Below are 27,284 nucleotides of genomic sequence, written 5' to 3'. Positions count from 1 at the left end.
AAAAGACCTAATGCATATAAAATCCTCAAAGATCTAAGCAATGAAACTAGAGAAAAAGCAGATATTAATACCATTAAAATAGAAACATGGCAAAATCACTACCAAGATCTATGGTATGATGAAAACATTCAAAACAGAAAACTACCCTTTGTAAACATCTCTGATAACTTGGAAAACATCACTCTAGAAGAATTAACAGAAGCATTAACCCAAAAACAGGAAAGACTCCAGGAGAAGACACTATAAACTTGGAACTTATCAAATATGCAGGATTTGAATTCTCACTCAAGTTACTTAACTTTTATAATATGATCTGGAAAGAAGGAAAATGCCCACAAGCTTGGACCAAAGCAATAGTTATTTCCATCTACAAAAAAGGACACAAATCTGATTGTAACAATTATCGTGGAATCAGCTTACTTAGTACCTGTTATAAAGTATATGCAAAAATCTTAGCATATAAACTTAAACGTATAGTAGACCCAAAATTAATAGAAGAGTAAAATGGATTCAGAAAAGGCAGGTCTTGCATAGACTCTGCATTTATGTTAAAATTATTAATTGAAAAACACAGAGAAATGAACACAGAAACACACATAGCTTTTATAGATTACACCAAAGCATTTGATAACATTATCAGAGAAAAACTATGGGAAATCCTAGAAGAATATGAAATACTAAACCAACTCTTTAGAGCCTTATATAATATACAGGGTGTTCGGGATAAATTTGACAGTTTCGTAAGGAAAAAGAAAATCTTCTTTGTATCTATTAAATTTAATGAATTGACAAAAAAACATTACAGGCAGAGTTAATTACAATACTATCAACAAGATTTACTCAAAATAACCACCATTAGCATCGATCACAGCTTCAATTCTGCTTCGGAACCTCGAACAAGCTGATGCTACAGTCTCCCTGGGAAGGGCCGCAAAAGCTGTTTTAATTTTATCCATTAACTGGGCTTTTGTATTACTGGAAGTGCGATTGGTGTCTTTTTCAACTGCGCCCCATACAAAATAATCCATGGGGTTAAGGTCTGGGGAGTTTGGAGGCCAAACATTTGGACTGGTGAAGTCGTAGAAATTTTCAGACAACCATTTTTGACTTTTCCCAGAGGTGTGGCAAGGGGCCGAATCCTGCTGCCATACATACGGCCTACCATTGGCTACCCTTGTTATCCAGGGCTTGACTACAGTTAGCAACTCCACGAACAAAGCCCGAATTCCAATGCCAGGGTTCTTCAACACCTGTTCCTGCAGATTTGCGAGGAATTCTGCTGTACGAACGCAATCAGATCGTCTGCTAGGGATCTTTCTTCTTGCTACATCCCTCGTAGTCACCATTGCAAGTCTCTAGTTCATGCCTGATTGTTTTTACTGTATTCAGGGAGCATTGGGCAGCAGTCGTAATATCCTTATTTTGATGGCGGGCACGAATCATCATGATACAAGTTATTCTCTTCCATGATTCAGTGGGTTCCAGCTATCCATCCTTTCTGACATCTTGTATATGAATGAAGAAGGGTCCAAACTTTTAAATGAAGAGAAGTGTGTGTTAATACATGTAACTTACGGAAAAATATAATTAATTATAAATATGTCAAATTTATCCCGAACACCCTGTATATCAAGATAATAAAATATCTGTGAAGTACAATAATTCAAAATCAAGCCGGGAACCAATAAATCGAGGAGTACGTCAGGGTTGCCCTCTCTCACCAGTTTTATTTAATATATACATAGATAAAATCATAAAAGAATGGAAGATAACTAATGAAGGAGGATTCAATATAAACCGTAACACCAGATTAACTACTCTTCTTTTTGCTGATGACCATATAATCCTTGGAAATAACGAAGATGAACTACAAAAATCATTATGCAGTCTAAATAATCTGATAAAAACACATGGTATGGAAATATCAACAGAAAAAACAAAAGTCGTGGCCTTCAAAAGTGCTAATCCAATAAGAAGCAAAATAGTAATAAACAACAAACTAATAGAGCAATTAAATACATTCAAATATTTAGGTTGCACAATGTTATATGAAAATGAAGCTGATATAGAACCAAAGATATCAAACTTTTTAAAAGTAACAGGCATTATAAAATTTTTAAACCCAATTATGTACAAAAACACACACGAATAAGAATAAACAATACGGTTCCTAAACCATCCTTACTTTATGGCAGTGAGATATGGACAATAAAAAAGCAGATGAAAGAAGAATTGAATCATCCGAAATGAAATTTCTGCACAGAACTGAAGGAGTCACAATAATGGACAAAATGAAAAGCAGCGAAATCAGAAAAACACTTGGAATTACAACCTCCCTAAATGAAACAGTGATTTGCTATAGAGAAAAATGGAAAGAACACATACTAAGAATGAATAGAAGCAGAATACCTAAACAAATTCTAAATTACCACCCAAAAGGTACTCGATGCAGAGGAAGACCCTTAAAAAGTTGGAATTGAGTCCGGAACAGGCCACTTGGCCTATAAGTCTGGAAAGGAAGAAGAAGATTTTCTTGTAAGTGGAGGTTTCTGTGGTTTAGAAGTTCATAAGACATATTCAAGTAATTGGACCACATTTTTTTTTAATAAGCTAAAAGCACAAGAAATAAAACCCAACAAGTTTCGTAAGTCATTTGACTTACATCTTCAGGGGTAAAAGGTATCTAAAAGTTAAAACAACAAAAAAGAGAAATCAATAGTTTATACTATACAGTTGAAGCCATCTGACTGTTTATAAAATTAAAAAATCAGAATGCGGATTCAAAGCAGTGCTAAGTTTAAACAATGCTGGATGATGCCACATTCTGTTGTTCACGTTCATAATGTCCGAGGTCTGACTGATGTATATTTTTTATCAAAGCTGACCAAACTTGGTGTAGAATTAAGCCTTGGTTTTTATTGCATTGTGTTGGAATTCTAAGCATGCTTGCAGCTTCTTAAATTTCCTTATGTAACAGTTTTTTTCTATATAAGACATGTTTGTTTTCTACCAGAGTACATAGTGGCCAGTGGAAGTGGTATGGAAAGCTAGACCTGATTTGTGTTCTCTTCCGTTTTATACATCCTTTTCGTGTTCGTTCATGCGTATTTATTTTCTTATCAATCTGTGTTGTGAAAATACTATTAAATAAACTAGCATGTACCGCCACCACATAAGTCTTCCTCACATTTGAGAACTTATTGTGGCTATCTACATTTTTGCTGATATCAAGTTTAAGTCAGTCACTGTAAGACTTTTATAGCACCATACTTCAGCATTTCTGGTCGAATATCATCTACTCCAGCTGCCTTTCCACATTTCAAGCCTTTGATGGCTTTTTCTACTTCAAGTATGGATATGTATTCCTGACTGCATGCCTGGTCAGTGTTTTTTATCACTGTGCTGTCATCACTGCTTGTTTCATTTAGCAGTTTTTCAAAGTAATTACTCCATACTTCAAGGATATCTTTTTCTCCTGTTTTCATGTCACCTTTATCATCTCTAACTCCTTTTACAGCACTCTTTCCTCCATTTCTAAGCTTCTTCAACAACCTCCAGAATATTTTGCCACCTTCTTGATATTTATTTTCTATATTCTTGCCAAAGTTCTCCCATGACTTTTGTTTAGCTAGTTTTACACACTGTTTAGCTTTCTTACATTTGTCTCTGTATTCTGTAAGAGTAAAAGCTGACTTATTTGCCAGGAACTTTTGATATGCTTTCTTCTTTTGCTTCACTGCCTCTTTAACTTGTTGTGTCTACCAGGGAGTTCTGATTTTTTTATCCTTGCACACAACCTCACCACATGAATCTCTGGCAGAATCAATCAATGTTTTCTTCAGAGTTTGCCACTGAATCTCCAAGGTTTGATTCCTGTTCTCAAACTCTTTCATTTTCTTTTCAATAATCTTTCTGTATTTTAGTCTACAGTTCACATCTGAGAGCTGCTCAACTTTTATTCGCTTTAAAACTTTCTTACATGTTATTCTTTTCAATATGAAATTCAATTTTATCCTGCTCAAGACTAAATAGCGATCACTTCCAATTTCAAATCCTCTGTACACTCTGGTGTCCTGCACCAGGGAGAAAACATCACTATCAACAATAACATAGTCAATGAGACTTTTCTTATTCCTTGCCTCTTCTCTCCATGTGAATTTGTGCACATTTTTATGTTGGAACATGGTGTTAGTAATAACCAGTCCATGTCCTGAGCAGAAATCCAACAGATATTTGCCATTATTATTAGCTTTGCTCTTTACTCCAAATTTTCCCAAAATATTTTTGTATGTCTCACAATCATTTCCTACTCTGCTATTTAGATCCCCAACAAGGACTAACTTTTCCTTTTTCATTGTGTCAGTTGCTTTTTCTAAAGCCTCAAAAAATTCCTCCACTTCTACCTTAGTAGAACCTTCTGTGGGACCATAGGCACAAATAAGTCTCATTGTCCAGTTCCCCATTCTCATATTTGCCCACATTACTCTACTTGAGACTGACTGCCATTCAAGAAGATTAGCCTCATATTTTGTGTTGAATACTATGGCTACTCCTTCTTTTCCTTCATTGTCATTGCCTGAATATAACATTTTGTATTTATTGCTCAGAAAGATCTCACTAGTTTTGGTCTTTTTTGTTTCAGTCACCCCTATTATGTCGATCTGGTACTTATCTAATTCCTCAGCTAGCTCCATTTCTTTGCCATTCAGGCTTCTTACGTTGATAGTACCGATCTTTAACTCTGGTGATGTTGAGTTGGGGTTTGTTTTCAGATTTGTTCCAGTAGCTGACTTTTCGCTGTTCGCCCTGGTTCCCTGGCGAAAACAACGGGGGCCTTGTTTAACCGGGCGACGCCCCAGCCGGCATGAAATTTTGCCATGTTGTACCATCATTTTTTATTTTGGTTTAACCAATAAGAATACAATTTGGTCGGCTAAATCCCAAATTGCCAGCCCATCCTCGTTCGTTCAGTATCAAAGTAGATACCCAACAGGGTGCAACACGAGAAGGTGAGGATTGGACATTAGGTTAGAAGCCCTGGTCGGTTCTCCACATTCCTTTAAAGGCTATGTGGAGGTCTCCTCTCAGTTATACAGCTTTGACCCTTAAGCACCCCCCCCCCCGTATTTATGGACTCCCAAAAATACATAAGGAAAATGTGCCATTACATCCCATAGTGGATGGCATTGATTCCCCCACATACAAACTAGCTAAACATTTGGCCAAAGTTCTTACACACTACACTGGCAACACACCTTCATACATAAAAAACTCAGCCCACTTCAAAGCCAGCATAGAAAACATTACACTCAAACACACTGACGTAATGGTCAGCTCTGATGTCTCCTCCTTATTCATAAATGTCCCACTCAGAGAATCCTTAGAGCTAATCCAAGCTAAATTTCCTCCCGATATCACAGCCCTATTTCAGTTCACATGAACTCAGGCTATTTTGTTTGGCAAGGAAAATTCTACAAACAAATAGAGGGGACAGCCATGGGTTCTCCACTCTCCCCACCCTTGGCCAACTTTTATATGGAGACTTTTGAAGAGAAAGCCTTAAACTCTGCCCCACAAAAACCAACCATTTGGCTTCGATATGTAGATGATGTGTTCGCCATTTGGCCACATGGCTCCGATGCACTCCTCTCCTTCCTAACACACTTAAACAACCAACACCCAGAATCAAATTCACCTTAGAAAAAAACAACTGCCTTCCTTTCTTAGACACACTAGTCACCGCCAGCCTAATGGAACCTTGGTTTTCTCAGTCTATAGAAAACCCACCCATACAGGCAGATACATTCACCAACAATCCCACCACCCTTCCTCACAACAATATGGTGTCATTAAGACACTACACAACAGGGCTAAACTTATCTGTTCCAATGACAATGCCCTAACCACAGAACTAAACCACATTCTCAACACTTTCTCAGCTAATGGCTACCCTCCCAAAACAATCCAAAAAATATTGTAACCAATAAACTACAACCCCCCCCCCCCCCACACACACACACAACAAGGATTACTCTAAATCCATCACTATACCCTATATCAGAGGCACCTCGGAAAAAATTACAAAAATCCTAAAAAAACACAGCTTAACTTCTTGTTACACGCTATATAAGAAATTGGCATCCCTTATCTGCTCCACTAAAGACTAACCCCCCCCCCCCCACTAGACCTACCTGGTGTATACCAGGTCCCTTTGCAGCTGTAAGCTGTCCTACTTTGGCCACACAGGCAGGACAGCCAATATCAGAATTACAGAACACAAGGACTACATCCGGTTCCACCAATACAGCCACTCTGGTCTTGCAGACCATGCTCTGGATACCCGCCATAGAATACATTGGAAGAAAGCCACGATCATTCGCCATAGTAAATACAAGTACGAAAGGCTTTTCATGGAATCAGCCTGCCCTAAGAAGCAATCCAAACCTCAACAAATTTCGCTGCATGAGACTGCCTCAAATTTGGGAAACCTACATCAGAAGACCTCAGCCCAATCGCCCAAGAATACCACCAACATTGCCCTAGGGGGCACCAGTAGGACTTTAGGAGAAAGTATAGCTTCCTGCTTCGTCCTCATTTATTGTTTGCTATGCCTGTGTGCACGTGTCTTGCTCACAAGTTCCTGTTGAAAATGGAAACGTGACGTTGCCGAAATATTGGATTTGTATTAAAAAAGTTATTTTAATGTATATCCTAGTCTACGTTGTTATTTCCCTAAACTATTTAGTAATAAGGAATACAACTCCTGGAAAAATAGCAGAATTCGAATCAAACCCTGTTCCTTTAAAAATTAGGTGGCAAGAAAGAATGATATAATCACGTAATCACAAGAAAGATATTTATTTAACCAAATATTTCGGTCTGGAAATAGCAGACCATCGTCGGTGGTATTACAAGAACAGTTTAAAAAAAAAAAAAATAAAAAAATAAAAAAATATACAAGCTAGAATACTAACAATAGATCGTTGAAATTAGAACATGCCGCATGATGTTATATCACTAAGTATGAAACGAAATATTTTGAAGTAGAAACATGATTGAATTTGCTATAAAAAAAAAAAAAAAAAAAAAAAAAAAAAAAAAAAAAAAAAAAAAATTAATGAGTAATCTTGATTAGGCTTTCCCAGATTTTTGATATAGATGTGCAGTCATTACGATTCAGGTTGGGATGATGGAGCAAGGCCTCCATCATCCCAACATTCTACTTGGCTATAAAATTTGTTTTGACATATGAAATAACCAGAATGTATAACGAAATCGAATAGTTTTATAATATCTTGAGGAAAGATGTCAGCAAGTAGTTTTAAAGTTTCCTTAAGAGGTACATTGGTGTATAAAGATTCTATATCAAAACTAACCATAAGATCTGTAGGTTGTAAGGAGACATCTTTTAATTTTTCTAAGAAATCTGAGGAGTTTTTTAAAAAAGAACTCGAGTTGCCAATGTAAGATTAATTTTATAGCCAAGTAGAAGGAACAGCCATGGGAAGTCCTCTTTCTCCAGCTTTAGCCAACTTTTATTTAGAACATTTAGAAAAAGTCCTCTTCACATCTAGTTTCCCTCTACCATCTTTTTGGGTAAGATATATAGATGACATATTTGCTATTTGGCCTCACAGTAAAAACACTTTATCTTCCTTTTTAAACAGTATTAATTCCTTACATCATCGCATAAAGTTTACTATGGAATTAGAAGAAAACAACCAGTTATCTTTTTTAGACGTTCTCCTCATCCGATTATCTTCAAATATTCTTACAACTACAGTATACAGGAAACCAACATTCACAGGTCGTTATATTCTGAAAGAATCAGCCCATCATCCATGTCAAAAAACAGGAATTATAAAATGTCTCATCAAAAGAGCCAAAACTAATTGTTCTACTTTTGATTATCTACAGAAAGAACTTTCTACTATCCAGCAACACATGAAACTCAATGGCTTTTCTGAAAAAAGTATTCAACGTCTTCTTACATCTTATAATCCTCCACAAAACAACAAAGATTCAATACGTCGAGTACCTATTCCTTATATCTCCGGTATTTCAGAACCTATCGCAAGAATTTTGAAGAAATATGATTTAACAGCTACGTATTCTCCTATTAACAAATTGTCTTCTCATTTTCCTTCTCCTAAAGACAAACGCTCAACTTTATCTCTTCCTGGAGTTTATCAAATTCCTTGCAACTGTGATCTCTCTTACTTTGGACAGACTGGACGTTCTCTTGAAAAAAGAATCCAAGAACATCAATCATCCATTCTTCACAATAAACCTGAAAAGTCTGGTTTGGCTCAACACGGGATTGAAACTGACCACAGCATCCTTTGGTCCAAAACTCGCCTCTTACATAGATCCCGTTATAGGTTCGAACGTTTGTTCAAGGAAAGCGTGGAGGCCTTGCTCCATCATCCCAACCTGAATCGTAATGACTGCACATCTATATCAAAAATCTGGGAAAGCCTAATCAAGATTACTCATTAATTTTTTTTTTTTTTTTTTTTTTTTTTTTTTTTTTTTTTTATAGCAAATTCAATCATGTTTCTACTTCAAAATATTTCGTTTCATACTTAGTGATATAACATCATGCGGCATGTTCTAATTTCAACGATCTATTGTTAGTATTCTAGCTTGTATATTTTTTTATTTTTTTTTTTTTAAACTGTTCTTGTAATACCACCGACGATGGTCTGCTATTTCCAGACCGAAATATTTGGTTAAATAAATATCTTTCTTGTGATTACGTGATTATATCATTCAGTCTTATGTCGCAAGTATCCTTAAAACAACAGGTGGCAAGAAAATCTTACTCAATTTGTAGAAAAAAAGCCAACCTTGCACATCATAGAACAAGTGAACATTTTAAAAAGCGGCAACCAATCAACAGAAAAAAAAAAAAAAAATTAACAATGCATGAAATCATGGAAAATAAAATTTCCTTGGATTGTCCAAATAAAATAGCCAACTAACCAGCATTTCCTCCATATCAAGACAGGAAAAATATACTGAATAATTTTGAAATAGGGAAACATGAGACAAAAAGCCTAGAAAACCCTGAAATCTAGAGATCATTAGCTCTTTCAAAAATAATGGAATATAGACCTGACTCAAAGATCTACACAGATGGCTCCAAAATTTCAAATGGCAATTCTGGGAGTAGTGTACTTATCTATGGCTCTCAAAATATAGAACAACCAACAGTATAGGATGCAATTCATACCATTCAGAATTAACAGCCATTTACACAGCACTGCAACATTTGGATAAACAAAATCCAAAGGAATTTATATTTTTCACAGATTCCTTAGCAGCCTTTCAAGCTATTAAGAACTACTACACTAGCCATCAAGAAATACTTAGAGACATGGCAAAAAAAAAAAAAAAAAAAAACTAAATAAGGATTCTGAAATAATTTTGCAATGGATTCCATCCCATATGTGATTAAAGGGAAAGGAAACTGCAGATGAAGTAGCAAAAATGGCTGCAACATCAAGTGATACCACAGATTTTAATCTTTTTAAAACTACTAAAAAGAAGACATAAAAAGAATAAGTCTCCAGGACATGACTCCCCACTGGTATTCAGCAGAAAAACCAGGAGCTACCATCGACTCCATGTTTAATCGTTGTGCCACTACCATGATCTCTCGCCTCAAGACTGGCCACACAAGACCAATCAAGTTTAGCTTGATTAAAACTTGATGGTATAAATGTCTTCCCCATCTGCAAAATCTGTAACATTGAGGAAGCATCACCACTGCATTTACTAAATTGTATGAATATTTCTAAATGTGAACTTTATAACAACCCAGAAAAGGTGCTGTATAAAATACATGAATTTGACCTCTATGATCTGGTGTAATAATACCATTGGATGATAATTAAATTTCTTGGCGTCTTTAATATAAATTACACACTTTTTGGAACTGATTTTCTTTTACATTTACAAGATGAATGACATACAACTCTGCTATAATCAAGTGGGATCTGGTTGGATATAGTATGATAATATCAGGAAACTCAGCAGTACACCCACAGAGATAACTGTTTCTGTCAAAGTGACAGAGATGGTTTATTTGTTCCAACATAAAAACTTAGAGTGGGCAATCTGCAAAAAACACCACTAACTATTCACATACCCTGATAATGACGGATGGGATTCAACTATCACAGGCTACTCTGCTTTGCCGAACCATAGATTTGGGACCAATAATCCAGCTTTGAATGTATAAGCACATTTTAAAGATGAAAGAATGAAAATCAATCCATACCCCATTCAGTAGACAAAATGCAAAGGAGATTTGATGCTCTCTTGCACAAAGAGAAAAGATTTCACTTCTCTTGCAAAATCGAAGACCTTGTAAGATTTCTTAAAGTTTCCAGTTAAAATACTGGAAAACTTAAAATCTTTTCCAGAGGAATCAAAAATTACCTGGGAGTCAGAGTCATACTGTGGAAAGATGGCAAAAGTTTGGGTTTCAAAGGGTTAAATTTTCTGAGAAATTTAAGGAGTAGAAAATTCAAATTCTGGCATCTAAATGTGATTTTTCTCCAAGAGAAAATTGTAACTATCAATTAATTGGAATTAAATTTCTCTAAAAGGTATCACATTTCTAATAATATCACATAATATTATTGGGATTAATTATACATTAAAATTGTACTTTTTTCCATTATGAAAATAAATAACTGAATTATATTAAATAAAAATAAAATATAACCTACACCTCTGGTGACTTAGATTTGTTCTTTGCATTAAAAAATTCTGGTAAACCTCTTCTTTCAATGGAATGGATGCTAAAAAAAAAGTTCAAATTTAAATTGAAATTACTACTTTAATAGCAACAATGACAAAAGCAATTATACTTACAACTTTTTTTTTTTTTTTTTTTTAGGAAAACTACTCTATAGCTTCTTTCATTATACTCAAAAAATGAAAAGAAGACAACAAATTTGATAGTCATACTGTTTTAGCTCATAATTAAAGCAACTAGAGAGTAAAGATACATAATCAACACTAATAATTACATAGTTTCACTGTCTGTCAACAGTCCAGCCAATCTGTCTTTTGCAGGATGAAAAACCTGTGTTTCAGGAGAGAAAAGCTTTTACAATGGTCACTCACATTGCAGATCAAATTCAAAACTAAATCTTTCTAACCTGGAGGAAAGACTACAGTAAAAGGAATCAGAGATGATAAAGGTGACACAAAAACTAATGATAATCTAGATGTCCCGGAGTAATTACTTTGAAAAACTGCTCAATAAAAGAAGCAGTGGGCATAATGATAAAAAAGATTCAAGAGAAGGCAATCAGGAGTACATATCAATACTTGAGGTAAAAAAATGATAAAAAAACCTAAAATATGAAAGGCAGCTGAAGTAAATGATATTCAACCATAAACGCTCAAATATCAAAAGTATAAAAGGTATAAAACCAGGCATTAGGAATTATAAAGGGGCAATGCTAAATAATTCAGAAAGCCTGGTTAGAGGATTGTATTCCAAATTATTGGAGTAATGCTCATAATATCATCTATAATAAATGAAATATAACAATGTAAGAAAATTAGAGGAATGGGTGTTATGTAAGAATACTTCAGAAAAGGCTAAGAAAAACTGTGGAACAGAGCTTGGAGAAGAATAAACTGGGTTCAGACCAAATACAGGTTGTCAGAATCAGATTTTTACTTTAAAGACAAATATTTGATCTGTATTTAAGTTTCATAGATATGGGAAAGACATACACCAAGATACTAAGAGAAAAGTAGTTCTATATTGTATATATATCAGAAAAAACAGTCTATATTTGAGTTGTAAGTCAGCAGTTAAAAGTGAAGAAGGTACAGAATGACGACTTCATATTAAATCAGGTGGGAGATAAGGGAGCATACTATTTTTACTGTTATTCATCATCTATATAGATTACATAATTAAGCTGAAGTTATTAATAATCTTAGTGCTCTACTTTATGCAGATGATGTCATTATTCTAAATAAATCCAAAATAAATCTGCAAGTTTCCTTAACTAAAATGCAACTACTGTAATAAATTTGGTATGAAAATCAGTAATATGAAGTCTGTGAAAATAGGCACAAATATAGAAAACATCAACTGCATCCCGAAAGTAGAACCTACACGAAAAGTAAAACATTTCAACCATTTCGACACAATTTTTATTATTAGTTTACAGATACGGTATCTCCATGGAGTCACAAGACACCCTTACTACCCTTTATACACACACACACACACACACACACACAATACTTATCATACCTCACCTTAAACTCATTCCACTCATTCATCATGGCAATACATTCCACTCACCTCTATAGAGAGGTGAGTGGATTGAGACAGCCTTCCCGTGGCCACTCCCCGCCAAGTGTTACTTTAATAAATTTAGTTTAATCCTTAATCCAAGTGTGAGCAAACAAAGTTTGCGCCTGAAAATATCTTCAGGATTGGGGTAAGGTAGTACAACACTGGGACTCGTAGCAAAGGTCGACCAAGCTAACATCCCTCCTATCTCAGTATCTCCCATAATGCAAAACACATCTCCTTGAGGATATGTATAGGTTATGCATTAAGGAACGGCCACTACCCAGACTAGTTTCGACCTTTATTGAGGTCTCTTCAGTGGGAGCCAGGCCCAGAAGTGGAGATACCAGGCAGAAGCAATGGTGAGGTCATCTTTACCTATAGGAGTTGCCAAAAGGTAACTCCTATAAGTAAGGATGACCTAGCCATTGCTTCTGCCTGGTATCTCCACTTCTGGGCCTGGCTCCCACTGAAGAGACCTCAATAAAGGTCAAACTAGTCTGGGTAGTGGCCCTTCCCTTAATGCATAACATTATACGTAGGCTGTTCAATAAGTAATAAGGCTAATTTTACTGTGGAAAAACCACTCATCACAATATTAATTTCTTTGGAATAAAGAAATGTTGCTGTCTTCTGTATTAACAAGAGGTTGATAGATGGCATATACTGGCTGATGTGCCAGAGTGTCACGTGACTAAACGCAAGCTTGTTTTGGCATGCCTACGAGTGATTAAATTTTGTGTGCGTTTGCAAAAATCAGCATCAGACAAGCTTAAGTTGACGCCCTCTTGTTCCAGTCTTTCTTTCCATTCTGTGCACACATCCACTCGATGCTGCATTTGCTCTGGTGTCAAGAGTTTCGGAATCCATCGGGCACAAACACATTTCAGTCCCAAATGAGTGAACACTTCCCACAGAAATATTCAGGACAACATGCAGCTGGCGTACTGTAATTCTGCGATCCTCCTTGATGATAATCGCTGCTGTGTTGATCATTGTCTCTGTGATGGACATTGAAGGTCTTCCCTCACGTTCAAGATCTTCCACATTTTGCCTTCCTTCCTTAAAAGTTTTATGCCAGCGAAAAACACTTGCCCTCGACATTGCTTCATCATGGAAAGCTTTGCGTATCATGTTAAAAGTGTCTGATGCCGATTTTTGCAAACACACACAAAATTTAATCGCATAACGCTATTCCAAGGACGCTTCCATTTCGACGACTGGCCATGGTCCGTAGGTGCGCCGAAACAAGCTTGCGTTTAGTCACGTGACACTCTGGCACATCAGCCCGTATATGCCATCTATCAACCTCTTTTGTTAATACAGACAGCAACATTTCTTTATTCCAAAGAAATTAATATTGTGATGAGTGGTTTTGCGACAGTAAAATTAGTCTTATTACTTATTGAGCAGCCCTCGTACATATCCGCAAGGAGATGTGTTTTGCATTATGGGAGATACTGAGATAGGAGGGATGTTAGCTTGGTCCACCTTTGCTACGAGTTTCCCGGTGTTGTACTACCTTACCCCAGTCCTGAGGATATTTTCAGGCGTAAACTTTGTTTGCTCACACTTGGATAAAGGATTAAACTAAATTTATTATAGTCTAACCAAGTGAAAAATAAACTTTCAACAAGTGTTACTTTGTGGTACATTGCTGGTGTTTCAGACAAAAGAAGCCCCAGAGATGAATCACAGGTAACATGAAGCTAATGTCTCAAACAAGGCATCCAAAGGTACCAAGCCTCCTGGACGACTCACAGCAACTATAATGAATAAACTTAAAAAGATCCATGCCGGCTCTATTGCCGCCAGAAATAACAAGGATGGCATTGGATGTTTGGGTGGAGGGCAAGCTTTGAAAAATAAGTTACAGTCCCCTAAACAACACTCTCTCAAGATATGTTCCTTAAACATAGGACTATCTAAATCCAAAGCTGAAGTCATCGGCAAAATAGCCAAAGACAAAACAATTGACGTCTTGACTCTCCAAGAAACCCATGTGCCTGACACAGCCCTCAATAGACTAAAGATCCCAGGCCTAATTCTTGTGTCTTATAACAGCCATTCCAAGCATGGCCTGGCCTCAAGGACATAACCCAAAGTTTATCTGATGCAGAATACTCCACAGGTATTAAAGTTTACAAACCACCATCGCAATCCTGGCCTGATCAGATGGACCAGCCACCACCTCACCCCCGTTATCTATGTTGGTGACTTCAACTCTCATCACACCATGTGGGGCTACTCCTCTAACAACTGGGATGGTAATAATCTAGTTAACTGGATGGATACATATAACCTGTATTTGATTTACGATGTCAAGCAGAAAGGCACTCTCCACTCAGTCAGATGGAACAGAACCTACACCCCAGATCTGTGCATATTCTCTAAAGACTGAAGACCACCCTTTGCCAACAACCAGAACAGTCCTCAACAGATTCCTTAATAGTCAGCATTGTTCTAATTGTCCTACACTAATAGAGACAGGCACATCAATCTCAGTCATCAGTAGAACACCAATCGCTAGATGGAACCTTCACAGGTCCAACTGGAATGCATTTCAGAAACAAATCAAGCAAACCATTAGAGCAATTCCACTCACCCCAATTGCTGTCCAAGATTTGTCAAACTAATCAAAACTGCAGCCAAAGCCTCTATTCCTAGAGGCTACAGAAAACAATACATCTCATGCTGAAGTAGAGAAACTGATGAACTTTTAGCCAAATATGAAGAGACTGAAGACCCAACTGTTGCTAAGGAGCTCATCGCAACCATCTATGAACTCGATTTCCCTACATCTAGCCAGAAAAGCTGGTCACTTCTGAGAAAATTAAGTGGGGGAAGAACCAACAATACACAAAACAACAGAGATAACTCCTGATCAAATGGCTAATCATTTATTGAAAACCTCCAAGATACATCCCAGCTCTATCAGGAAAATTACTGTGCAGTCTTCCATCAGACAAATCCTGAAGACGGGCCCCGAGATCCTGAACTTGTACATCCAGTATCTGGAAAAGGAGTACAAGAAGAACTCACCAAGAATGGCAAGGCTGCAGGAGTGGATGGTATCCTTCCCGAGTTTCTAAACAATCTCGATCAACAAGGCCAAATATGGCTGGCCGCCCTTTTCTCAAAAATTAAAATGACTGGAAAACTACCAAATCTGTGGAGGGAAGCCAAAATAATTGCCGTGCCCAAACCAGACATAGATCCAAATGATGTCAAACATCTACGACCTATCTCCTTGCTTTGCTCCACCTAAATTTAAGCTCTTTGAAAGAATTCTCCTTAAAAGAATTTCGCCACTCATCAAAAGAGTACTCCCGATTGAACAAGCTGGCTTCAGGCCGGGAAGAAGTTGCTGTGACCAGGTCCTCGCCCTGACAACACAGACTGAAGCAGGCTTCCAGAAGAAACTTAAATCCAGAGCCACTTTCATTGACCTAACATCAGCTTATGACATGGTCAGGATCAGGGGCCTCCTCATAAAGCTAGGAAATATTATAAAGTGCAAAAAAACTTTCCAGCTTTTTGAATCCATTCTCTCCAACAGAAAGATCCGGGTCCATATTGGCGGGAAAAAGAGCAGGCCCAGATTCCTTCACAATGGTCTCCCACAGGGCTCTGTGTTATCCCCTTTACTCTTTTAAAATGTATGTGTACGACTTACCACATACCAGCTGAAGCAAGTATATGTACGCTGATGACCTAGCAATCCTACATCAATCTACCTCCTTTGCCAACCTGGAATCAACCTTGAACACAGACCTGAACATCCTGGAAGAGTACTTCAAGCAGTGGTACTTGAAGCCAAATCCAACAAAAACTGTGTCCACAGTATGTCACCTGAACAATGCAGAGGCAAATCGGCACCTCAACCTTTCTTTCTGTGGAAAAATTGTAGAACACGAACTCACTCAAAATACGTTGGAGTGAGCCTGGACAGAATCGTAACCTATAAAAGGCACATCACCAACCTGTGCAACAAAATTAAAATGAGGAACAATATAATTTCAAGGCTTGCTGGAACAACCTGGGGTTGTGGTGCAGAAGTCCTAAGGTTGTCTGCACTAGCCCTCACATTGTCTGCAGCAGAATATTGTGCCCCCTGTCTGGGAAAGAAGTGCACACACTAACATTATAGACACCCAGCTAAATTCTACCATGTGCACAATTAGTGGGACAATGAGAAGCACCCCTCTCTCCTGGCTGCCTGTCCTATCTAACATTGCTCCACCAAACATACAGAGAAGACAAGCGTCGATTAAAGACTTTAATGAAGTAATGAGCAACCCACTCCTGTCCCTGCACCAGACTCTCATAAATCAACCTAGTCTTTGCCTAAAATCTAGAAAGCCTTTCTGGTCCATGGACAAACTCTCTTCAGCTGCCCTACCATCAACACCTGACATGTGGAGAGAATACTGTTCCAACAATCTCCCAACAAATGGCTTCCTGGTAGAAGATTCCTGTGCTCTGCAGCCTGGTTTTGCTCTTCCTAGGAAGATTTGGTCATCAATCAACAGGATCAGAACTAACCAGGGCAGATGTGGCTACCTACTACATAAATGGAGGCTGGTAGACCACCCTTATTGTGATTGTTCTCCCATAGTTCAGACGATTACTCATATTGTGAATGACTGCCCAAGGTGCCAATTTCACGGTGGTGGCCTACAGGACATCCATAAGGTGATGGATGAGGCCTTGGATTGGCTTTCCAGACTGCACATTGACCTGCAGCTGTTCTGTATTCCTTCTGCCATAAGAATAAATAAATAAAATTCCACTCACCACCACTCTCAAAGCAAAAAGTCTAGTCTACACACCCTTTAACCACACTTTATACAACTTTCAGGGTTACCCATAGTTCCATCTCTATTTATAATATGCTGAAAAATTTCTTTTGTGTAGTAACTTCTAAGTTTCTATAATGTTTCCTCCTCTTTTCTGCCTATCAAATAAACTTTACAACCCACACCTTCAATCTATCCTCATTGGGAGCATTCCATAGACTAGTCACTAGTTTTGTCACTCACCTCTAAATTCTCTCCACCAACTTCTGATCCCCAAGAAACTCAGGTGACCAAACATGTGCACAGTAGCCAAGATCCAGCCAAATAAAGATATAAAAAGAAATAATAACCTTCCTGCCTTTACCGTTAGTATTTTTTCAACGCCCAAGCAATCTTTTGAGCTATTTTGTCAGCTTTTGAAATATGTTCTGAAACATCAACTCTGTCAATCATTAATCCCAAATCCTTAATTTCATCAATTTTCTACAATCCAATACCATCAACCAATGTGATTCAGAGTATGTAATCCTTTCATCCCAGAGTACATAAACTTAACGTTCGCAACATTAAACATGAACATTAAGTGCCTGCATAGTGCAATTGGAAGGACGACGGTACATTGTGCCCTTCGATCAGAAAAGGCCTAAGTTCGATTCTCGTCGTGATGGGATGAATCTTTATATGGACTTTTCCAATTGAAGGTGAGTTAGCCAATTACATACAGAGGTAAGGTTTTTTTTCTCCCGCATACAAGCAAATCGGCCGTTCAGAACATGTAATTTACAGACAAAAAATACGTACTAGATGTGGTGGTAGTAGGCAGTGGATGATTGGTGGTAGAGAGTTGTACAGCAGGTGTCCTCCCATGATGTCTTCGGACTCCTTGTAGGTGTCACAAATAATAATAATAATCATTATCCTTTGCCTACAATGTCAATTTATTTAAATCATTCTGCAGGATACCTACATCACTTTTATCAACTACTGTCTGCTTCCTCTTTTCATCATTATCAGTATCCAATGAATCTCTCTCCTACCCCTTAAATTATTCCTTATATCATGAATATATATAAATTAAAAGAAGCAGTTCTAGTACATGGCCCTGAGACATTCCACCGATCACCTTCATTTTCCTAGATTCTACTTCACCATATACTACTCTCTCACTGGTATCTATCTACAAGTTGCCAGCCATCCATGCCACCAGCATAATGTCCATTATCATTTGCTCCAATTTATGTGATAATTTCCATGTCGGTATTCTGTCAAATGCCTTTGCAAAGTCCAACATTATCATGGTGTGACATTTCCTTTCTCCAATTCTGTAGTCATTTTATTATAAAATGTGAACAAATTAAGGCAGGACACTATCTTTTACAAAACTGTACTGCCCACTAGAGTATCATATTCTTATCCACCTATTCCTGAATTTTACCTTTAACCAACTTTCCCAATACTTTAACTACCAAATCTTATCTTGATAACCTCTATTTGGCCTGAACCCAGATTGTTCCTTTCCAAGTTTCTCTTCCAAAATCTTTCTCAAACTCTTTTCAAGTAGGCTTGCATAAATCTACCTGGAACATTAGTAGAGAAATTCCTCTGTAATTCTCACATTCAGCTTTATTCTCTTTTTTATAGATGGGTACTATGAGAGTGCTACTCCAATAATCGAGAATTTGACCTTTTGACCAGGTCCTCTGAATTATGCAATGTAGCCACTGCAAAACTTGTATATCTCCATTAAGCATTTCTGGATGAATATCATCTAATCCAGCTGCCTTTCCACATTTCAAGTTTTTGACAGCTTTTTCGACCTCAAATAATGATATGTATTCTTTGCATTCCTCTTGAAAATGCTCTAGTATGGTTCTGTCACTGCTTGTTTCATTTAACATTCTTTCAAAGTAATTACTCCAGACATCTAAGATATCCTTATCTTCAGTTTTCATATCACCTTTATCATCTTTGATTCCTTTTACTCTTAGAAATGGAGGAAAGTACTCTTTCCTCCATTTCTAAGCTTTTTTTTCCCCCTATAGCCTCCAGAACATTACGTTTCCTTCCTGATCTTCTATATTCTTACTGAAGCCTTCCCATGACTTTTGTTTGGCTACTTTCACACATAGCTTAGCTCTTTTACATTTTTCTCTGTATTCTTTTAAAGCATCTGCTGACTTATTTGGTAGAAAAATTTGGTATGTTTTCTTCTTTTTTCCAGAACTTTTCTTTAACTTTTGTGTCCACCATGGAGTTCATATTTTTCTATCAATCAATGTCTTCTTCAGAGTATGCCACTGAGCCTCCAAGGTTTGGTTCTTAATTTTTTTTTTTATTCTCCCCAGTTCTGATCATATTTCGGTGCAAACTTTGTTGGCTTACACTTGGATAAAGGATTAAACCAAGTATATAATTTCTCAGTATCTTTAATTTAAGGTTTGGTTCTTGTTTTCAAACCACTTCAAAATTCAATAATGTTTGTATAGCTGAGTCTACAATTTACCTGTAAAAGCTGCTCATTCTTTTTAAAACTTTCATTCATACTGTTCTTTTCAATGTAAAATGCATTTTAAGTAGTGGTCATTTCTGCTTTCAAATCCTCTCTATCCTCTTGTATCTTGATCCAGCATGAAGATATCACTATCAATAACGATGCAGTCAATGAGGGTTTTCATATTTCTTGACTTCTTCTCCGTGTGAACTTGAGCACATCTGAATGTTGGAACATGGTATCAGTAATGACTAGTCTGCATCCATTATTATTAGCTTTGCATTTTTCTCCAGTTTCCCAAAATTCCTATATGCCTAGTGGGATTCATTTCCTACTCTACTCTTTAGATCTCCAACAAGGGCTGCTTTTTCCATTTTCTTTATGACAGCTGCTTGTTCTAATGACTTGAAAAATTCTTTCACTTCTTTTTTTAAAAAAACCTAATGCGAGATCTTAGACACAAATACGTTTCATTGTGCATTTCCTCATTTTATAGTGTGCCCACATCAATATACTTGAAACTGCCTTCCCACCAAGTTTATCTTCATCTTTGGTGTTGAATGCTACTCCTTCCTTTCCTTGATCATTATTACCTGAATATAACACCTATACTTATTTAGTAACATCTCACCTGTTTTTGTCTCCTTTTTCCCAGTAATGCCAATTATGTCCATGTGGTGCTCTTCCAATTCTTCTGCAAATTTGATTTCCTTTCCATTAATACCTATCTTCAGTTCTTCTTACTTTGGGTTTATTCTTCTTTTTCTAGATATTGAGTTGGAACATGTTCCAGTAGCTGACTTTTCACTGTTGCCCTGTTTCCCCCTGACAAAAACAGCAGGGGCAGTGTTTAACCGGGCAACACTCCAGCTGGCATGAAATCTCATCATGTTGTACCATCACATGCATTTGTGGTTTGAGTCAAAAGAGAGTACAATTTGTTTGGCTAAGTCTCAAATTGCCAGCCTATCCTCATTACCCAGTAAATACCTACTAATGGGGTGAACCACGTGAAGGTGAGGAGTGAACATTAGATCAGAAGCCCAGTCAATTCTCAACATTCCTGAAAGGCGATATGGAGGTCTCCTTCCAGTTATTTGGCTTTGACCATTAAGTGACTCATTTATATAGCTTTAATAAGGTGACATCTGGACCAGTGAAGGCATATCTGGTCCACACCAGATATTCCATGCAGTTGAAGAAGTGGTGGAGAGGTTCCAGAGGTGAGCGACTAAGATTTGTGGCAGGACTATGGAATGTTCCTTATAAGTATAGGTTAAAGGTTTCAAAAACTAGCTGAGATGCAAATAAGATGTGACATGATAGAAGTGTGTAAATTATTAAAGATGTTTAATAGGACTCATGATGAAAAGTTTTTTTTTTTTTTCAGTACATGAAGAAAGGAAGAGAAGAAAGGGTCCACACCTGAAATTATATAAGATGTAAAGATTAGATTTTTTTTTTGCTTAGTAGGTGGTGAAAGGATTGCTAGAGGTGGATGCAAGTGCTTTGTCAGTGAATGAGTTCAAGGAGAGATATGATAGGTATTGTGTGAACAATGGCTACAAGAAATGGTATTGTAAATTTTTCAGCAAAGCAATGTACCTATGGAGTCTTATCCAGAACTTTCCAATAGTTTGTTATATTGTGATTGCTATGATGAGGCTAACTCTTAGTAATGAATACTTTACATCTTGGACAGAAGCCAGAAAGTATTTAACGTTTTTATTGGCTTAGCTCTTTTCTCCTAATTTTCAGAGAGCATTTTTATATTTTGCTATTAATTTCCTATTGCTGTTTAGATCACAAACAAGAAACTGCTTTTCCTTTTGCTTTTTGTTAGGTTAACTGTCCTGTATAATGACTCAAAAAAACTCCCCTTACTACTTAGTAAAACTTTGTGTGGGACCAGAAGAACAACTGCTGTCTTGCTTTCCAATTACCCATTTTTTGGTTTGCCCACATCATTATAATATTTGTTTATTATTGAATGCACTGGTTTCTTCTTTTCCCATATAACCACTGCCAGAATATATTAGTCATTATTTAGCAGTATCTCACGTTTTAATCCTCTTAATTTTTAGTAACACCAATTATGCTGACAAGTTCTTCTCTAATTCTTCTATGAGTACCATTTCTTTGATACTTTCATGCTAATGCGCATATCTCTGGCTCTACTGCAGTTTATTGTTCTGTTACTGTTCACTCCAGATCTCTGATGAAAACAAGTCATAGTTTTGTTTAACTGTCTGATGACCTGGCTGGCATGACATCTCATTATAATGTACCATTACTTTGCTGTTGGTTTAAGTCAATACAGAACCCAATTTGGTTGAGTGAAATTGCCAGAACATCATTTGTTTGCCATCGCTTTTGGGGGGGGGGGGGGACCTAATAGCACGATCACATCATAACGTGGATTAGAGATATATTAAAATTGTGCGGGGGGATTGGTTGCATACTACCAATAAACACTGATTTTAGCTGCCTGTGTCTCTAATAAGCAAGGCAGAACAAAATGCTCATTTACCATTATTCCCTCCAAACAGGAAATGTGTGCTTTTGAAATAACATCAAATACATTGACAGCCTATTTTTCTACCCACTGCAGGGTGAAGGCCTCTCCCACTGCAGGAGATTTTGGGTCTACTACTCCTATGGTAACAAAGTCCATATTGGGAGAGGATATCACAAACATCCATGCCTACGCGGGATTCGAACCACAGCCTCTTGGCTGGAGAGCGGATACGCTAACCACTCTGCCAGCTAAGTAACATTAATGGTTTGCTTGCCCCACCACCACCACCAACCCTCAAAACAGGTACAACCATCATCATCATCACATTCCTGATATGTACCCTCATAGAGGGTGGGGTGGGTAGAGCATATTATGGTAGTTCTACATGAAATGTTTACACCATTACTATCTTCCTATTGATAATTTTCTATCCTCCAAATTAATTTGTTATCTATGTGATTTCGATATTGTCATTATTTATATATCAGTCTTCTAAGGCACTTCATGCTGTAGCAAAATATCAATCCACTTGGACTTTGGCCTTGCTCTGGTTCTTTTTCCTACCATCCTGACAAAAATTGTTTCGATTACCTTCCTTTCCCATTCTGTTTAAGTAACCATACTACCTAGGATTACCTCTGATCACATATTGCTGAATGCTAACATTGTGAACTTCCTTACCAAATATCCTCATTTTTTAATATGAAAACTATAATTGATAGAATCTTCATTCCATGTAATCTTTTTCAGACCTCTCGCATCTCTCATCTGCAGTCTTTGATCAAGTATTTTATTTCTATCCCAGATCTTAGATCCATAAGTTAAAATTTTGCTACTTTAGTGTTTTGACAACTAACTGATCTCTTATTCCATATAAATTTATTCAGATGACTTTCTATCATACTAGTTTTGCGAATTCTGTTGTCTATTTCCATATTTAATTTGCCATCTTCACTAAAAATTTCCTAAATAGTTTAAATGTTTTACTATTCTTTTCTATTCTTTACTATCCTATTCTATTTATTCTTCGAACTCTAGGGACACATTCTGATATTGCATCATTTAAGTATTTTTTTAAACACTTCCCATGCACTGTCAATATCCTTCCCATTCAATAACTGATACCATGGCAAATCCAGCACACTCCTCAAGTGGTCATAATTTCCTGCTTTGTAGATCAGCATGCAACCTTTTCTGAATGGAACATTCATACACTTAGCCACTTCCAGCGAGTACCACATGATCACTGTCACCAACTGGAGGCATAATAGTTATGTCTTTAACTGAACCCCCACTTCTGACACTATAATTAGATCTAACACTGTTTGACCTCGAGTTCCCTCTATCACATGCTGCTTGAGAAAGTTATCTCACGACAGCTTAATAAATTCAGTTTCATTCTTCCCATGTGATTTCATAGCTACCCAATCAATGTTGGATAATTAAAGTCCCCATTATGATTTATCTTTTCACACCAATCATATTTATTTGTTGATGCATTTCTTTGTCACTAGCAACCAATCCATATTATATTATTTATTTTATATTATTAGTTTACAAACCAATAAATCTAAATAGTGCAATGCACTAAGTGTAATTGGAGGGGGAGGGGTAACTGAAGATTTACCAGATGTTGGATTAGTTAGCAGAATATTACTTGGATATGGAAACTATATCACTGCAAAAAATTGCTTATGAGTAGAAAAAAAACAGAGACAGTCAGGTAGAGAACTGAAAAATTCAGTAGAAGGCAATTCACAGTAGGAGATAAGTGTTCTGTATAGAATGTGATAATTTGAGTGAAAATAATTGGAATTTAGCATATGAATCTAATGGAGAAGTATTTTTAATAGTGTGTGTGTGTGAGAGAGAGAGAGAGAGAGACCAAGATTCTGATTTTAAAAGCATTAGCAAAAAAAAAAAACCATTTAAGGCAATTCCATGATAAGAGAAGTAAGGATATTTTATGCAGGCTAGACTAGAAAAATATCACTTGAGTATTTTTACCTGGAACTTAAAGTAAGTGATTTCAATAAAGCTAGAAGTAGTGCAAAAAAAAGGTGTAGGGAATGGCAAAAATTCTGAGGTGTCTGTCAGTGATCACTGACAGACACCTCAGACACAACAATGATTTAATGATCACTCAACAAATGATCTAAAACTAGGGTTGTTTAAAAGACTACAAGTGTACATGTGAATAATTGTTAGAAGAGAAATCACAGCTTGAAGGACAAGATTCAATAAATGACATAACATGGGAAGAGGAAATATTCCACATCTTAAATCACTTGGCAATGATAAGGTTAGATATAATAATAATAACATACATATACTTTGGTAATAAGTAGATGTATGTTAGGGTTAATTAATCCACATCTGATCATCTTCAATGAGTGTTGAAATTAGGAACAGTTCCTTCTGATTGGAAGTGTGCAAAAGTTATTTCAATGAATAAGGAAATGTGTCACATAAAATGGAGAATTATAGACCAGAAAGTCTTCTTTAATGTTACTGAGAAAGTAATGGAAAATTAATTAGCAATCATATTCAGAAAATTCTTCACAAGAATCACTTATTGACACAGTATGTTTTTTTTTTTTTTTTTTTTTTTTTTTTTTGTTAAGGGAAGATCAGTTATGATATATCTGCTTACTTTTTTAATGAAGGCATTATGAGGGAAATAGACAAAGGTAAAAATATGCGATTTATTTGGATTTCAGCAAAGTCTTTGATAGTGTCCCACATAACAGCTTATAAATTAAAAGGTACCAAATAGATATTGATGATCACCAATAAGATGGATAAGAAATCTGTTGATTGATAGATGACAGGAATTGGTGCTTAGAGGAGTCTTCAAAAAGCTGGGTAGTGAGGAGCAGGATATTACAGTGGTGTCAGAACCACTGTTTGAGATATTCATAAACTATCTTGGTTCAAATATTAAAAGTAAAATTAATCACTGAACAGTGGGATTGAGCAGTCCGTTGTTCAGGTGACTTAAGTTTTTATAAGATGAACTTAAGACAGTGGAAGAGTCGATGAAGAAGTAGGATTCAAAATTTAATGCCAATACTGGATTATAGCTCCCACATTTACACACAAAGGCTTTTAATGGATTTCAAGAAAAATCTATAGTATTCAGATTGACAAAAGGGAACATATCATAACATGAGAACAGATTGGCTAGTTGCAATCTGATGAATTTATCAATAGGATACAGAGGGAAGATATAACTGAGGTTTATAAGTTGAGGTTTATTAATTCAGGACATATATAAAATAGATAGCAGTTCATTTTTTACTGTTAGGGTAGAAAATATGTGCAAGAGTCTTCCACTGGTTACAGAGTGAGTGAATTTAAGTAACTTTAAGACAGTATAAGATAGTTATTGCTGGAAGTTGCATTCAGCATTTCTACATTTAGATAATCATTATACATAAATTTCAATTAACCTATCAAGCACTGTCATGTCTCTGATGTATATGAAAAAATAATTAAATCAATATAAATACAAACTGTGAGAGAATGAATGAATAAATAGTAACTTGAGTGAATTTGCACAAACCAACCAATATGCCAGTGACTTAATATGTGATAAGTTTGGCCATACTGGTAATTAGTCAGAATATGGTTCACCCTATTCATCCCGCTGCCTCCAGTATTGAGAGTGCTGAATTAGTCTCAGACTGTGAAGGGATTTTCTTCTGGCTGCTCTGGTTTTCCTCCTCAGAAACATAAAATCAATTTTGAACAAATTTTGGTTTTAGTTACATGTATATCCTAGTACAAATATGAATTTAGATGTTTCATGGATCTCATGCCATTGCCACCCTAGATGAACATCTTAAGGTGAAAATGATGATATTTTTATTACAATCAGAATTTACATGTCATCACTGGAATAAATGATAACATACCAATTCATGGGTTATGAAAACATTATACTTAATAAGTTATTAGAGCCACTGCACAACATCAAGTTTAATAGACTAAAATCCCAAGCTAAGAGCATCATGAACAGCTTTAACTCATATTAATAAATTTGAAGGGGTGGGGGAGAAGAAGAGTAAAAAAAAGATCAACAGACTGAAAATGAAATAATATCAAAATAACTGACAACTGTGGCAAACTAAAGTCCTTGTTTATTGTAGACAGCTTAAGACAACTATTGATATGCATAAGAAATACATGTTGGAAATATCATTAAACAGGCATCTCCATAGCCCACTCACTGTGGAAAACTCATCATACTAACTATAAAACCTTGTTCACCAACAATGCAATCATAACCTGGTGTAAAAGCATTGGGAAGGGGGAACAAGTGATCATAAAGTGAGTCTAATGTATTTTATATAATTTCAAAGCATTCTTGAGATGCAGTTTATATATTGCAGTCCCTTTCGTTTCCCTGAATCTTCTTTCATGTCAATATATGGTCTGGTGGAGAAGGTAAGTGATGGTTTAATAAAATTAGTTTAATCCTTTATCCAAGTGTGAGCAAACAAAGTTTGCGCCTGAAAGTATCTTCAGGACTGGGGTAAGGTGGTACAACACCAGAAAAACTCGTTGCAAAGGTGGAGCAAGCTACCAACACTCCTATGTGTGTGGTGATGGTTAATCCTAAATCAGTAAGTGATGGTTAATCCTAAATTACTGTAATAAGGAACTAGATATAATGCTCATGTTCCAGCATATGGTCTATTTGGCAAAAATATATTAAACCACATGTGATCCTGTACTATCCATCCTGACTATGAAGGGGGTTTCCTGTAGATGCTCTGAGAATATTTGAATGTGATAGTCAATTTCTTCAGAATGTCTTTAATGTATAGGATACAGTTTTTATTATTAAAGTTATCTTTGTAAGTGTTGATTCCATGTTAATTATAGCATAAAGTGAGTCCACCCTGACTATGAAGGGAGAATCTGTAGATGCTTGGACGATATTTGAATGTGATAGCTGATTTGTTCAGAAATGCCTTTAATGTATGGGATGCAGTTTTCATTATTAAAGTTATCCCTGTGGTGTTGATTCTGTTGCTTACAGAATAGAAAAACCATGGCCATCCCCTTTCCTGTAACCACCCCCAAGTAAAGCATTTTGTATTAGTTAAAGGACTTTTGAATAGCAAATTTCTTTTA

General features: G+C 36.5%; 1 protein-coding gene across 4 annotated transcripts in view; it reads right to left on the bottom strand.

Annotated features, from left to right (window-relative positions):
• The window catches only part of mor (SWI/SNF- related protein mor), a 442,374-nt gene that overhangs the window by 168,752 nt on the left and 246,338 nt on the right, over positions 1-27,284 (bottom strand). For all 4 annotated transcript variants that reach the window (XM_090398829.1, XM_090398819.1, XM_090398811.1 and 1 more), the window contains exon 13: positions 10,740-10,811. In XM_090398829.1, coding sequence (XP_090254955.1) covers positions 10,740-10,811 — 72 coding nt within the window. The remainder of the gene's footprint in view (positions 1-10,739; positions 10,812-27,284) is intronic.

The sequence above is a fragment of the Typopeltis vanoorti genome, chromosome 1, assembly GCF_054136105.1.
Source record: "Typopeltis vanoorti isolate ZY-2024b chromosome 1, IOZ_Tvanoo_1.0, whole genome shotgun sequence".
Taxonomy (NCBI): Eukaryota; Metazoa; Arthropoda; class Arachnida; order Uropygi; family Thelyphonidae; genus Typopeltis; species Typopeltis vanoorti.
Note: the sequence above shows the minus strand (reverse complement) of the source record. Positions and strands in the feature narration are given on the sequence as shown.